The following is a 14650-nucleotide window of genomic DNA, read 5'->3' on the forward strand; positions in this document are numbered from 1 at the left end:
CCTTCCTGGGCTGGATTGGCGCCCGCCAACCAGTCAATGACGAAGGCGGCAGCGGCAGCAGCAGCAGCAGCACAACGCGAGAAAGCAGGCAGCCTCGGTCGCATCGAAGCGTGAAAGTCGAGTGCGGGGAAGAGGCAGGGCGTCACGACGAAGAAGATGATCACAGATCGAAAAGCGAGAGGCTCGAGCGATCGCCAGACAAGAGCGTTGAGATTCGCTACACTAAAACAAAAGCGAGTGAGAGCCTGGGGTGCTCGGCCTCAGATGACCAATTGCCTCGACTTTCTCAAGCCGCCAATCGGCCCTCCCACGCTAGTACCAGTGGAGAGCATAGGCGTCGTCTTGTCCCGTTGCAAGCGTGCGAAAGCTTCGCGGACGTGGTGGAGGAGGAGTATGGGCGTTTCTTCAACCTCGCGATTGGCGTGAGCGTGGCCATCGCCCTCGCTAGCTTCGCCTTCTTGACTATCTTGCTTCTTCGCAGTGGCTTCACCTTCGCCGCTGCTCTCTTCGCGCTCCTTCGCAGTAGCGCCCGCTTCTGCTTCGCCCTCCTTGCTCGCAGGTGGCTGGGGATGCAGAGGCGCTGGCTTCATATCCTTGACGCTCGGCAACTCCTCCATCGCTGGCGCGAAGCCGAAGAGGCCGCAGAAGGACGTAGGCTCGGCATTGCCCCCTCCAAAGGGACCTCGTGGGTATAGTGCTGCATAGTCGATTTCAGGCTTCTCCTCCTCTTCCTTCTTCTTCTTCTCTCCCTCGTTCTCTTTTCCCTTTGCGGGGCTCCCTTTGGTCTCCTTGGAGCGCATTTCCTTCGTCGGTGACGATGATGAATGCCGTGAGACGGGAATGCGAGATCGGCCCCGCCTCACGTCCGTATCTCGCTCTGATCGCGCAGTATCCTCACGCTTGATGTCCCGGCTAGCTTGCTCAGCCTCGCTCGACTTGTGTCCCCTTGACGAACTGGTTCCAGCGCCCCTTTCACTCCCATCGCTACCCGTCTTGCGCCTCTTGACCGCACTTTCACCTCCGCCAGACGATCGTCTCCTCTTCTCCTCCCCCGCCAGCATCTTCCTCTGCTCCCTCCTCTCCTGCTCCCACGCATAGCACGCGCCAAGCGTGATCTCCCTGACAACCTCGAATGCCAGAAATCCCAAAATGTCAACAATATCGTCGTTGGGCTTGACGTCGAGATAGTTGCTGGATGCGATGAACTCGCGAAACTTCTTAGCCTTGCGGAAGGTGAAGCTAGCAGTACGACAATCGGCGTAGTGCTCGTACTCCTCGCGGGTCATCTTCAGGGTGGCTTCGTCCGCCTCCTTGAGTCTCTTGAGACTGTCCCGCATTGCTTCTTCGTCGTCTTCGTCTAGCTCGTCGTCCATAGCAGCTACGGCGGCGGACCCCGCTGCATCAGCTCCTACTTTGCCGTCGGAATCTTCGGCTGCTGCTGTCGCCTCTGCGTTGATGGTCCTGATCGTACTGCTCGTTGCACCAGGCACGACATAGTCGGTGTATACCGAGCTGATCTCCCATGGAAGCTTGACCTTCAGCTTGCGATTGATGCCGCCTTGCGCCTTGGCCATATCCGCATCATCTGCTCCGACGTTGTTGAGGTCGACGTCGCCTGGCCCGCCGCCGTCTTCTTTAGCATTCTTGCGAACTTCCTTCCATGAAAGGTAGGTGCGTAGACGGTTCACTTTGGCTCGGTCGTAGCGTACGAGAAAGATGAAGTCCTCGGGAGACATCGTGCGTGAGTGGCGGAGCAGTGAGATGTGACGAGCTTGCATCGTCTGTAGGCGGGCGAGTAAGAGGAGGGTGAGCTGAGGTTAGGACGTTGACTCGCGCCGCGACCACATCGCCTTACCATCTGGATGACTTGGTTGCGCACTATGTCCTCGACTGCTCTCAGCACCTCGACAGGAGGATCCTCGACCTTGCCAAAGACGAACATCTGAGTGCGGCGAATGGCATGTAGCGTCAGTAGGAGATGCTCTGTTCCCTTGGATCGCCCGCGCCTCACCATCTGCCCAATTTCCTGCGTGTAGCGATACTGCGAGCTCCCACTCCCAGATGCTGCCGCAGAGGTGGACGACATGCCGAGAACATCGTCGTTATCGTCAGCGTCGGCCATTTTCTGATGAAGGAGGGCCAAGCGTGGGTGGTGGACAAAGTGGTGCCAATCAATTCACAGCCGCGAAGCCGCCCATCCCATCCGCTCTTGCCGCCGCTTGCTTGCCCTTGCTCTCCGCTCGGACCAATTGGACCCCGTCGAGCAGCCCCGCCAGGGCTGGCTGACGACTCGCAGATTGCTCTCTGCTCCCGTTCTCACCACCACAACGTCGTCATAGCGATCTCTATTCATCCGGTCAGGGCCACGATTGCTACGAAGTACGCAACATCAGGCACTCTCACACCTTCGGCACCTCGCTCTCGATCCTCACGTCGCACGCAGCGCAGCACACCCTGCGATTGATAAGACGTCTGAGAGGCTCTTCCTCCACTGAGCCTGGCCAGCTCTTCGTCCTTCCTTCCTCCCTTTCCTTCCCTATCTTATTACCTCCCACTGTGCCACTGCGATGTCCAGCAAAGTTCACCCCCCACCGACGTCAGGGCAGCCTTCAATGCCCCGCGGCGCTACATCATCGTCGTCACGATCCGGCCATGGTAGGCAGCCTGTGCGGATCGGCCAGTACACGCTGCAGCGGACGTTGGGCACTGGAAGCTTTGGCAAGGTCAAGCGTGCGTAGCGTCGGATAGAGGATCCTCGACTAGCCTCAGTAGCTGACCGTCGCTCCCTGATCGCCGCCCGCTCTATAGTCGCAACCCACTCCCTGACAGGACATCGCGTTGCAATGAAGATCATCAACCGTCGCAAGATCTCATCGATGGACATGGGCGCGCGCGTCAAGCGTGAGATCCAATATCTAAAGCTGCTCCGCCATCCTCATATCATCAAGCTGTACGAAGTCATTACTACGCCTGGCGACATCATCATGGTCATCGAGTACGCGCCGAAGGAGCTATTTCAGTACATCGTCGACAGGGGAAAGATGCCAGAGGCGGAGGCTAGGCGCTTCTTCCAGCAGATCATCTGCGCCATCGAGTATTGCCATCGAAGGAAGATTGTGCATCGAGACTTGAAGCCAGAGAAGTGAGTGCAGCGCAGCAAGACGAAGGCACGTGTTGACTGGCTGCTGATGTGCTTCTCCAAATCGCTCCCCGCACAGCCTGCTCCTCGACGACCAGAACAACGTCAAGATTGGCGACTTTGGTCTCTCCAACATCATGACTGATGGTGACTTCCTCAAGACCTCATGTGGCTCACCCAACTATGCAGCTCCTGAAGTCATCAGCGGCAAGCTATACGCCGGCCCAGAGATCGACATCTGGTCATGCGGAGTCATCCTCTACGTCATGCTCTGCGGTCGCCTTCCCTTTGACGACGAGTACATTCCAACACTCTTCAAGAAGATCAACAGCGGTATATACTCGCTCCCTTCGTACCTCTCAGCTGAGGCCTCCTCGCTGCTGAGCTCGATGCTCATCGTCGACCCGGTGAAACGTATCACGATCAACGAGATCAGGCAGCTCCCATGGTTCCAGCAGGACCTGCCGCGCTACTTGCAGCCACTGCCTTCTACGCCGACGGGGCTCATGGAGGGAGAATCGAGCCAGGAATTTGACTTTGGCGGTGGCGTGCAGCCGCAGGCCCCTACAGATGGCGAAGGGCAAAGCGCACACAGTGTCGACGATCGAGCGTCCCCGAGCGGACCGCGCACCATCTTCTCCCCCGACCTAGGCTACCTACAGCGCTCGATTGTCGAGGAGCTTCAATCCAAGATGGTGACCTTTACCGCCGAAGAGATCCTCGATCTCCTTCAGCAGCCGGGCGATAACCAGCTCAAGGTTGCCTACCAGCTCGTGAGGGATCATCGACGGATGGTACGGACATCGGAGCAAGAAGGGGACTCGGATGATCGACTGCGGGAAGAAGGGATGCGCGCATGGCTCGACTCGGGAAGCCCGCCTGCTTGGAATGAGGGGTTGGAGGAGAGAAGGGCAAAGGCCGCAGCTGCTGGAGCGGGAGCTGCACCTTCGACTAGCCACGACCCCTCATCCGCGTCCGCCTCTGGCAGTATGTCTAGCTCTGCCGCTTCCTCGCAGCCTCCAACGAGGCAAACAAGCATCAGACGACCCATCCGCAGGCGAACGCGGGATCCGTCCATTCAGCGGCCCCTCGGCGCATCGCACGAGGCGGACGAGACCACTTCGCAAGCAACGGACGACGGCAACGAGACGTTTGCGTCGGACACATACGACTCTGAAGTGGCAGAGGCGGACGCGGATGCGAATGACGGGCTGGACTCTGGGTTGAGCGATGCAGAGGATGGTGGGGGCGGACTGGCAGAGGATGATTTGCTCTTCGATGATGAGGATCTGGACCAGCCGCCCGAGGTGGCTGTACCTAGCGGCATCTCGATATTGGAGACTAGCCTGCCAGCGAAGCGACCGTGGGCCGCCAAAACGCAAAGCGGTGATGCAGCTGCAGGAGGGCAAGCATCAGCTCCACCCCCGGCTGCGGCTGCTGCTACGCGGCGCTCGAGACCTCGATGGCACTTTGGGATTCGTTCACGCTCTCCACCGATGGAGATCATCATGGAACTCTACCGCACCCTTGAGGCCCTGGGCATGGAGTGGCGAGTCAAGAAGGCGCCGCGTACCGCCCGGCAAGGCGAAGACGTCTCTCAACAAGGCCAGCAGCAACCCAACACAGATACCCAAGCTGCCGCAGGCGAGTCATCCTCCAAGGAGACTGGCAGCGACAATGCCCTTCCCGGCGCAAGTACTGAGCTTTTCTTTATTGAGACCCGCTGGCGAGTCGAAAACGTCATAGTCCGCATGGACCTACAGCTCTACTCGGTTGACTCGAACAACTACCTCGTCGACTTCCGCAACGTGGCTTACGTGCGGCTGGATCCTACCCCGCCGCGAACTCAGGAGTCGAGCAACGAGGATCTTGCTGAGCTGCGTGACGCGGCTGCTACGGAAGGTGTGGAGCGTGCACTTGATTCGGCGGCGCAAGAAGCTCGCTCCATGGGGGGCGATGAGCAGCAGCATCGCGCGAATATGCGACGTCGCCTTCTAGGCAAGACGTCCGCCAGCAAGCCTAGCTTGGCTCCTGCGGTACCCGAGGGAAGAAAGGAAGTGTGCAGTCCCTTTTTGTTCTTGGAGTGCGCGACGAGATTGATTGTTGAGTTGGCCGGGGGAGGATAGCGAGGAGCCACACATCACCATAGACGTTGGAACTGGCGCTGCGGCAGCGCATTGCGAGCGTTTCGTATTTGTCCTTCTCTTCACATCTGTCTATCGCCGGATATAGAAGGTTACGATGCTCTGACTGCGGCGTTTCTGCTTGATTTCATCTCCACTCCTTCTCGGATTCTACCACCTGGTCGCCCTCGCCCCACAATCCGCACTTCTCCCAAATCCCTTGGCTCAGGCCCATGCTCTGCTGTACAAAGTCATCACGCCGGTCCTTCATCTTGCCGTAGCCACCTTGGTTGCGCTGGAAGAGACGTACCCGAACCGGCTCGATGTCCTCGCACGGATCGCGCGGGGCGCCGTATACTGAGTCAAGGCCGTCGTCGGCGACTTCGCTGCGGGCGGTGGCTGGGGCTGCTGTCGAGCCTCCTCTCCTACGGCCCCGCTCAACGACGACTTCTGTGAAAGCCCGTTCGAGCTGACGCGGTGCGTCGGCATGCTTGCCAGCGAATTCCCAATGCAAGAGGCATCGCAGATGCTCATCTTCAAGGATGGCTCGCAGCCCTAACGCGAGGTTAATAGGCTGCTGTTGCGGCGCACCTCTTCTGCTTCCGACTTGCCTAGCATTCACGGCGTCCCTCCTCCTCATCGCCTCTGCCTGCTGTGAGTTGAATGGCGGCAGACCCAGCACGAGTGTAGCATGCGTCGAGGACAGCTTGAGTCTCTCGAGAGGGCTTCTGACTAGATGACTGACCAGCCAAAGTAGTTTTGGCGCGTGCGCTGGCACGGGAAAGTGGCAATCCAGGTATTTGCAGCGCGAGAAGACGAGCATGCTGGCAAACAACGCCGGCTCCTGATTCTCGAAGAGCGGCAGCGAGAGGATGATGGACAGACTCGTGGGTCGACACCCTTTAAGTTGTCGTTTGTCCTTGCGCGAGTTGACGGCGTGTTGGGTGAGCAAATCGTCCGAAGTTCCCGTTGCAGCGGCGGCTACGGCTGCGTCTACGTCGCCATAAGGGGCGAGATGGGCGCGATGTGTCCTTGCGACTTCTGCTACGGGCTTGGTCTCGAGCTCCCGACGAAGCCACTGCGGCATCTTTTGGCGGGCACGCTCCCTCATTGCGGCGAGCTCAGCCGCCGAGTTGATGACCGCTTTCGAGCCTGTGCCATCCTCTTCCTCTTCGCTTGCATGGTCTTCCTCGTCATCGCTTCCTCGCACATCTTCAAAGTCATCCCCTTCTCCCCATGCCCACGCCGGGCCCAAAGCACCCAACCGCCTATGACGTCCCCTCACTTGCCCCGCATCCCTAAGCAATATTCGACTTTCCGAATGCCAAAGACTCAAATGACTGATGCCCGGGCCGAGGATGTGCAACATCCTCAGGAAGCAGCTTTCCCATCCTGCGCTGGTATGGGTCAAGCGACTGACGTCGTCTAGCGCACAAAAGACCGCATGAGTGGTCCCCACACCAGGGAATCCGGCATTGCGTTGTCGATCGTACCATTTGCGGAAGTCTCGTACGTGGCGTGGGAGGAGGAGAACTGACTGAAGATGTTCTTGGGCACAAGCATGGGTGAGCCGTGAGACGAGAAGGAGTGCTTGGAGAGTTGTGTGGGTCAGAGGAGAGGGAGAGAGGATGGGGGAGAGGTTCGGGGACAGGAGGATCTGGAGTAGCAGTTCCGGAGGCAGACGAGGCAGGGCCGCAGAAGAAGCTACTGGCCCGTTGTGGTCGTTGCCATTCGTCGTTCCATAATCCCTGCTGTCAAGGGAAGTTATCGTCTGGTCATCGTCGCCGTGCAGCGTCATACGGCAGCGACGATGATGGCGACGATAATGGTAATCGAGGCGAAAGGAGTGCCAGGGCTCAAAATTCGCGGCATACACAGAGACAGAGGTGGAGGCGCAATCGGGCGGCCTTCCGCTCCTCCAAGCGCGAGCCTCACGGCAAGCTTGAGATGTAACGACTCCCTACGATGGCATTATCGAGAAGTGATCGAATTAACAAGTCCATAAATGATCAATTCGCACCCCTCGCAGCCTCCAAAGCCTCCGCATCAGAGTCACTCAGGATCTCGACCGTCTCACCCTGATCCACGCCATCTTCGAGAGCCTTTCTCCCCACTCTCACTCGCCCACCCTTCTCCCTCACCATCTCTTCCACCGTCTTTGCCTCGCCAGCATCCTTGAACCATGAGAGATGGTCGGCGATGAGGTGGCTGCAAGACGTGATGAGCAACGTAGAACGAGGCCGAGTGGCAAGCAAATATATCAGCGACCTGCCACTTTCCCCATCATTCGCTCGCTCGGCAACTCACCGATTCTTGCATTCAGGGCATTGCACAATGACGATACCCTTTTCGTAGGATCGCTTGGCAAACTCGTGCGTGGATCGATGTCCACAGCCCTCGACTGCGCAGGTAAAGGTCAGGGAGAGACGCTGCTCAATCTGCCCGATGGGGGTGCCGCTGCGAGCCTCTTCGCCGGCGCCGGCGTTGCGACGAGGCAGTGTCGCAGTGCAGAAGGCACGGCCCCTCCATTGCTGATCAAAGTGAGGAGGACGGTGTAGAGGAGGAGGAGCAGCTGTCGTGTGACCAGAGTGCCTGAACAGGGTCGAGACTGAGGGGTTCACCCTTACCGCTTTGAGGACCGATGCCGATGATGACGACGATGCTGTGCCAAGGCGTGGAATCAGAGTCCTAGTCAGACTTGCCGATGCACTAATTGCTATTGTCATGGCTGCTAGTCGATTGGATGAAATGGTGAGTTGCTCGGATCAAAGGTGGAGTTGACCCAAAATCTGGTCTGTCTCATCGAGCGGGAAAGTCGGCAATTTCTCGGCTTCGCCCACGCGAGGACTCAAGGAATGCAAGACGCCGAGCGCGATATGCCTCGGTGCTCGAGTCCAACCCATCCTGCCTTCTTACCGCTGCCAGCAAGCAAAGCAACAATGAGAGATGAGACTTCGCCGGGCAACGCACGATCCACCTCGCTACCGCGGCGACGACTGCAAGGCGCTCGTACGATCGTCCTCTCTCCCCGCTGCGTAGATATCTCACCACCGATGCACGATCGCACCCGGCCGTGGGATAGGGAGCAGCGAGCATCTACTATCTACCAACGCCGATGCGATTTGGCTTACCCAGAATGGCATCGACGGACTCTTTGCACTCATTGAGAGACTGAATAAGAATGCGGCCATGTCCGCAAACTCTGCCTCTCCTTTCCCTTAGCTACGCTCACCATCCTCACCTCCCCCTCACCTTCCCTTCTCCACCGCAAGACTGCTGGTCCAGTCTTGACGAATCCGCTTTACTTCCTCTACCTCATCATCTCTATCCGCCCTTGCTCTCACCTTTCACGACTCACCTTAGCGCCTACACACCCAGCTTGCTGGCACAAGCGCTCCTCACTGTCATTTCCTCATCCTCTCGCTTCTAGACCGGTCTCATTTCACATACCTACCGCCGCTCTCCTCATATCCCACCTCCATCTCACGATACAGTAGCCCAAAATGTTTCGCGCCGCACACTCTCTCTATTTCTTCGTCCTCATGTCGCTCTTCATGGCGACGGCGAGCCAGGCGGCAAGCCTGCCCATACATCAGCAGGTGAGTACGGGCTACGCTAGCAGCAGCAAAGAATTATAGCTGACGTCCCAGAACATGCTTTCCACCAGGCTGCATTTGCCATCCGCAACCCCTCAGCTCATGTCGGGCGAGCTGTGGCCTCTTTCTCTCCCGACAGTGAGTTGTCGACCCATCAATACGCCCGTCGAGGCCTGATTGGTGACCTCGTCAACGTGGTAAACGACCTCATCCACCTCAACTTCACAGGAGTCGGTGAAGAGCTCAAGAATGCTCTGGGCGACCTGACGTTCGACCGCGTAGACAATTCGACGTCGTCTTCAACCGCCTTGCCTGGAGCTTCGACCACTCCTGCCGTCCCGGGTGCGCCGCAGCGTTCCGAGTCGTCATCAATGATGACTCGCACTCAAACCTCAGTCTCCGCCGCGGCCACACCCACCGCTGCGCTGCACGCCAGGATGCAGCGCCGCAGCCTTATCGGAGACATGATCGACCTGGTGCAGGATTTCAATGGCAACCTGACCGAGGTCGGTCAAGACATTAAGAACATCCTCAAGGACCTCGGCGTCACAGCTCTCGCCCGTCGCAGTGACGAGCTGGTGCAGAATTCCAAGCGCTCGCCTTCGTCTCCTGCCGAAGCCATTGCCATGCGTCGAGGGTTGGTCGATGACATCCTTGGCATTCTCAACGACACGCTCCATCTCAACCTCAACGAGGTGGCGACTGACGGCAAGGCTTTGCTGCGCAAGATTGACATCAATGTAAAGCGCAATGAGGCCTTGCCTGCCACGCAAATGCAGCGTCGTGCCCTCATCGGACACATCCTCAGCCTAGTGAACAATTCGATCCACTTCGACTTGCCCCAGACCCTCTACGATGGCAAGAACCTCCTCCACAAGCTCGACATTAATCTTAAGCGCGACGTCAACGAGGACCATGCAGTGGCGCATGAGCGTCGTGCACTTCTCGGCCACGTCTTGAGCTTGGTCAACCATGCCATTCACTTTGACAAGAACGAGGTCGCCACAGACGGCAAGGCCTTGCCGAAAAAGATCGACATTAACCTCAAGCGCAGTATCGATGAGGCTGCCACGCCAGCTGATGCGATCCAGCGTCGTGCCCTGGTGCAGAACATCATCAACCTGGTCAATGATGCGATTCACTTCAACAAGACAGAGGCTCGCAACGATGGCAAGGCTTTGCTGCACAAGATGAACATTCATATCAACCGACGCGATGGCGATGAAGAGGCTCTTGCCCGCCGTGGTCTCGTCGACGACATCATCGGAATCGTCAATGACGTGCTGCACTTGAACATCACAGAGACCGCTGATGATGGCAAGAAGTTGCTCCACAAGCTCAACATCGACGTCAAGAAGCGCGACGAGACCCCCGGAGAGGCTCTTTCTCGCCGTGGGCTCGTGGACGACATCCGCGGCCTCATCAATGACATTCTCCACCTGAACCTTACCGAGACCGTGGATGAGGGGCGAAGCATGCTCCGTAAGATCGACATTCATGTCAAGCGCGATGGCGAAGACGCCGACGCTATGGCCAAGCGCGGCCTCGTGGACGACATCATCGGCATCGTGAACGATGTGCTACACCTCAACCTTACCGAGACGGCCGACGACGGGAAGAAGCTCCTTCATAAGCTCAACATCGATGTACAGCGCCGCGATGATGGCCATCAGCATCCAGTGCCTAACTTTTCAGCTACGGCTACTGAGCCTTCGTCCGCTGGGACCTCGGCCCAGCCTGAGCAGACTGGCAAGTCAAAGGCCGCGAGCAAGGGCAACAAGGGCGATGACGGCGAGGAGGGTCACGACGCCGATTCGGTTGCCTCGGCTGTAGCTCAGGCGGACAGCACAAGCTCGATCTCCTCCGGCAAGCCAAAGAACAATGCTGTGCAGACGGGTGCCGCTGGCCTTGACTTCGATCGTGGAGCGTCAATGGTCACGCACGTCGCAACTGCCAAGGCAGAGCCTACCGCTGCCTCCTCGGCAGCCCCCAGCGGATCGTCCGACTTTCCTACGCAGCCTGCCCTCTCCGCCGGTGACGCATCCTCCGCCGCCTCCTCGTCGATGAGCGCCGAGCCTTCGGCTTCCTCATCTGATGCAAAGGCTCCCACCTCCGCAGCGGCCGCAGCTGCTGCTCCTGAAGGCACTGAGGTCGTCATCATCGTCAAGGCAGAGGAGGCTTCGGCCACCAAGACATTGAGCTTCCCTGCTGCCTCGGCATCCGCGGACGCTTCCGCTCCTGCCTCGTCATCGTCCGCAGAATCCTCGGCACCATCGGACGTGGCTAACAAGGGCTCAGCAGCGATGAAAGTTCAACCATTCATGGGCAACGTCCGCATTTCCTCTCGTGCTGCCGCAGCCAACCCGACAACGACTCCCGCAGCCAACGCCGCCTCCGCCAGTGAGTCCGTCGAAGCCATCACGCCTACAGGGACTTGGACTTACTTCCCCGGCGCGTTTGGCTGCCTCGATCAGGCCTCCTCATCTAAGGGCAATGGACGTCAGGCGGATGCGGAAGGGCATGAGCTGAAGAAGGGTCACTACTCGACTAGCGCGGACAAGGCTGAGCATTGGTGTACTGCGTCGGCTACTGCCAAGGCTCAGGCTTCACCCACGTCTTCCGGCAGCAGCAGCAGCAGCAAGCCCGTCTCGAGCTCTACCGCCGCCAACGCCAACGCATCTTCCTCCTCCGCACCCTCTTCTGGTCCCCTTGCTCGACGCTCTTCCCATGGCAGTCAGCGCTCTCACGGTAAGCATGGCAAGTCGGCAAAAGCCGGGGACGAGAAGGACCGCAAGGCCAAGGCGAAAAACCAGGTTGAGGCGATTGCGATGGCCCAGGCGCATGCTATTCAGCAGGCTGTGATGGGTACCGAGCATGGCATGAAGCGCTGGAGCGCTTCGCAGAGGAAGGATCACTAGGCGCACTGAGTGATGTAGATAGGTAGCGGCGTTGTGTGTAATGCAATCTGGTCACCTACTTTGTTCGCGCCTGTGTGTCGCAAGCGTCTGATAATTCGAATGAGGCCCTTAATTGCGATGGGGTTGCGATCTAAGCGGAGGCGAGGGCTGCTGCTCTCGCCCATCTCTCTACTGACACTTGAAGCTGCATTGCATTGCGTTGCGTTGCCTGGCTGGTAAGGCCTTTTTGACGAGTCTGTATCCCCTCCTGTCAAATCATTATCATCACGTTTAGACCCACTTCTCCTGCAGCGCAATGCCCTCCTTTGCCAACTCGTCCCTGAGAGGCTTGCACGCCTCCTCGGTGTAAGGCACCCAGATGCCTCCTCCAGGCATAGCCACGCTCTTGTCTCCCTCAAGCAACAGCCTTGTAGCGACACCGCAAGGCACACCCACCAGCCTGGCCATGCTCGAGTGACCCATAGGATGGCCATAGTCCAGCAGAGAGGAGGTCATGACCTTCTGCTCGCCCGACTTCGTGGTGACCTCGAAGCGATGCTGCAGCATAACCATGTCGCGCTCGCCGTCAGCGTACGCGCACTTCTGCTCCAGGGTAGCGCAGAGCGTGTCGAGCGGGTTGCCGAAGCCGGCGCTCATCTGCTGGGGAAGGCCGCGTACGGTAGCATTGGCGGATGTGTCAAAGAAGCCGAGCCATCGCATTCCCTGAAGGACGGCGGAGCGCTCGTACTCCGACTTGAAGTTAACCTTGGACTCGATCGCCTTTTGAAGAGCGGCCATGTCCTTGTCGCCGCCCTGTGCGCCAATGAGCTTGGCGACGACAGAGGGCCAGGAGAGGGTGGAGCCCGTCTTGAGCCACTCCTTGGCAGTCTCTCCATCGTCAAGGAAGCCCAGACGCACCAGCGCGAGGACCAGCTCGGGGAAGCCGCCGTAGCGCATCGTACCACGGATGACAGTCTGCGCCTCCGGGATGCCGTACCACTCGCGGTAAGGGCTCGAGTCGCGGTTGGGGTAGCAGACGAAGTTGAAGGCCGGGTTGCCCGTGTTGAGCGGCTTAGCGCTCTGCATCAGGTCAATACCAGCAACTGTCTTCTTCTCGCCGTCCTCCCAGAAAACGCCCGTGTTGCGCAGAGCGAGCAGCACACCGCGAGAAGACCACGAGAACTTGTAGCCAAGCGGGTTGTTGGCGGCCTCGGGTGCAGGGAGACCACCGCAGTATGAGGTGAAAGAGGTAATCTTGCCTCCGTCGGCGTGGATGTCATGGATCGCCTTGACGGCGTAGAGGTGGTCGAGTCCGGGGTCGAGGCCGATCTCGTTGACCACGGTGATACCAGACTTCTTGATCTCGGGCTCGAGCTCGCGGATGGCGTCCGAGACATACGAAGTGGTGACGACGTTGGTCTTGCTCTTCATGGCAGCCTTGATGACATCGACGTGGTAGATGTACGGCACCAGCGAGATTACGACGTCGTGCGCAGCGACGGCGGCCTCAAGCTCCTGAGGGTTTTGCACGTTGACGGCCTGAGCCTTGGTGCGAGGCAGGCCCTCAGCCATCTTGTCGGCGTTGGCTTGCTTGGACGACGAGACAGTGAGCGAGTACTCCTGGTAGCGGGTGATGTACTCGGCAAAGGGGCGAGCGACGTAGCCGGATCCGAGGAGGAGGACCTTCTTGGCGTTGCGCTTGGCCACCTCGCCGTCACCAGAGGCAATGACGCGGGGAGGCGCCTGCTCGCCGTCCTCGATGACCTTGCGGGCGAACTCAGGAAGGGTGAAGGCAGCCTTGTGGACGGCGGGGCTCCAGTAGCGGCAGTCGGACACCTCACGAAGGGGCTGGCGGAGGTCTTCGTTGGGCTTGAGGGAAGCAACGACGAAGCCGATCTGGCCGCAAGGGTACGTAGGGATCGTAGTGAATGCGTAGTCTGCGACGGGGAAGATGTCGTTGACGCTCTGGCGGATCTCGCGGATGAGATTGAGGTGGATCCACATTGACTCGGCCTGAGTCGAGATGTGGCCGCCCTCGCGCAGGGCATTCTTGAGGAGCTTGAAGAAGGGAGGTTGGAAAAGGGCCTCGGCCGGTCCAACAGGGTCGGACGAGTCGGTGATGATCGTGTCGAAGGCCCTAACGCGGGGAGGGTTGAAGAAAGGCTCAGCCAAAATTGCCAGAGGTCCGTCTCGCCCGCGCACACTCACTGCTGGTTCTCGCCGCGCTGGAGGAACTCGAAGCCGTCGCCGATGATGACCTTGACCTTGGGGTGATGAAGCCCTGCAGCCATCTTGGGAAGGTACTTGGCCGACACGCGGGGCACAGCCTCGTCGATGTCACAGAGAATGACCTCCTTGACCGAAGGGTGCTTGACAACCTCACGGAGGACACCGCCATCACCTCCACCGATGACGAGGACCCTCTCGGGGTTAGGGTGCGAGGCAAGGGGCAGGTGTGCAATCATCTCCTGGTACGAGAACTCGTCTCGCTCAGTGGCTTGAATGACGCCGTCGAGGACAAGGACATTTCCGTACGTCGTCGACTCAAAGACGAGAACCTACAGGCGCGAGGACAGGGTAGATTAGGTGCTGACTTCATGGATATATGCACTCGCGCGCACACACTCACATCCTGAAACTTGGATTGCTCGTGGTGGAGAATGCGAGAGACCTGTAGAGACATTCCCTGGCCAGGCCACTGCGAGTTGACCTCGGTGAACCATCCATCTCGAACGAGGGGGTGAGTAAGGATAGTGGGTGCCGACATGGTTGCAAAAGGATTGTTATGGAGCAGAGGCAACGTCGCAGTCAGTGCGGAGGTCGAGCAAGAATCGATCCACTTCTTCCCGTCCCTCGACTTGACTTGACTTGACTCCGCTCTCTGCGCGGCCACAG

The 14650-nt window shown here is 58.8% G+C and overlaps 5 protein-coding genes across 5 annotated transcripts; 2 read left to right on the forward strand and 3 right to left on the reverse strand.

Moving 5' to 3' along the window:
• Positions 1 to 180: 180 nt before the first annotated feature.
• Positions 181 to 2164, reverse strand: BDZ90DRAFT_230026 (TFIID-18kDa-domain-containing protein). Its single transcript, XM_025505315.1, has 3 exons — positions 2012 to 2164; positions 1856 to 1942; positions 181 to 1781 (listed from the first exon to the last, which is right to left on the reverse strand). The coding sequence occupies exons 1-3, from the start codon at positions 2120 to 2122 to the stop codon at positions 261 to 263; spliced, it is 1719 nt and encodes a 572-aa protein (XP_025365640.1). The 5' UTR covers positions 2123 to 2164; the 3' UTR covers positions 181 to 260.
• Positions 2165 to 2311: 147 nt separating this feature from the next.
• BDZ90DRAFT_230027 (Pkinase-domain-containing protein) lies at positions 2312 to 5471 on the forward strand. The gene is made up of 3 exons (XM_025505316.1): positions 2312 to 2730; positions 2809 to 3142; positions 3219 to 5471. Exons 1-3 carry the CDS (start codon positions 2613 to 2615, stop codon positions 5263 to 5265), a joined length of 2499 nt encoding a protein of 832 aa, XP_025365641.1. The 5' UTR covers positions 2312 to 2612; the 3' UTR covers positions 5266 to 5471.
• BDZ90DRAFT_273255 (zf-DNL-domain-containing protein) lies at positions 5411 to 7988 on the reverse strand (the record flags this gene model as incomplete). Its single annotated transcript, XM_025508794.1, has 3 exons — positions 5411 to 6654; positions 7283 to 7470; positions 7570 to 7988. The coding sequence occupies 3 exons, from the start codon at positions 7986 to 7988 to the stop codon at positions 5411 to 5413; spliced, it is 1851 nt and encodes a 616-aa protein (XP_025365642.1).
• Positions 7989 to 8597: 609 nt separating this feature from the next.
• BDZ90DRAFT_31823 (hypothetical protein) lies at positions 8598 to 11405 on the forward strand. Its single transcript, XM_025509490.1, has 4 exons — positions 8598 to 8861; positions 8930 to 8996; positions 9087 to 11258; positions 11333 to 11405. Exons 1-4 carry the CDS (start codon positions 8766 to 8768, stop codon positions 11344 to 11346), a joined length of 2349 nt encoding a protein of 782 aa, XP_025365643.1. The 5' UTR covers positions 8598 to 8765; the 3' UTR covers positions 11347 to 11405.
• Positions 11406 to 12046: 641 nt separating this feature from the next.
• BDZ90DRAFT_216427 (putative chimeric spermidine synthase/saccharopine reductase) lies at positions 12047 to 14522 on the reverse strand (the record flags this gene model as incomplete). The annotated part of the gene is made up of 3 exons (XM_025504270.1): positions 12047 to 13892; positions 13964 to 14313; positions 14385 to 14522. The coding sequence occupies 3 exons, from the start codon at positions 14520 to 14522 to the stop codon at positions 12047 to 12049; spliced, it is 2334 nt and encodes a 777-aa protein (XP_025365644.1).
• Between the last annotated feature and the right edge of the window lie 128 nt (positions 14523 to 14650).

Source organism: Jaminaea rosea (genome assembly GCF_003144245.1).
Source record: "Jaminaea rosea strain MCA 5214 unplaced genomic scaffold BDZ90scaffold_1, whole genome shotgun sequence".
Taxonomy (NCBI): Eukaryota; Fungi; Basidiomycota; class Exobasidiomycetes; order Microstromatales; genus Jaminaea; species Jaminaea rosea.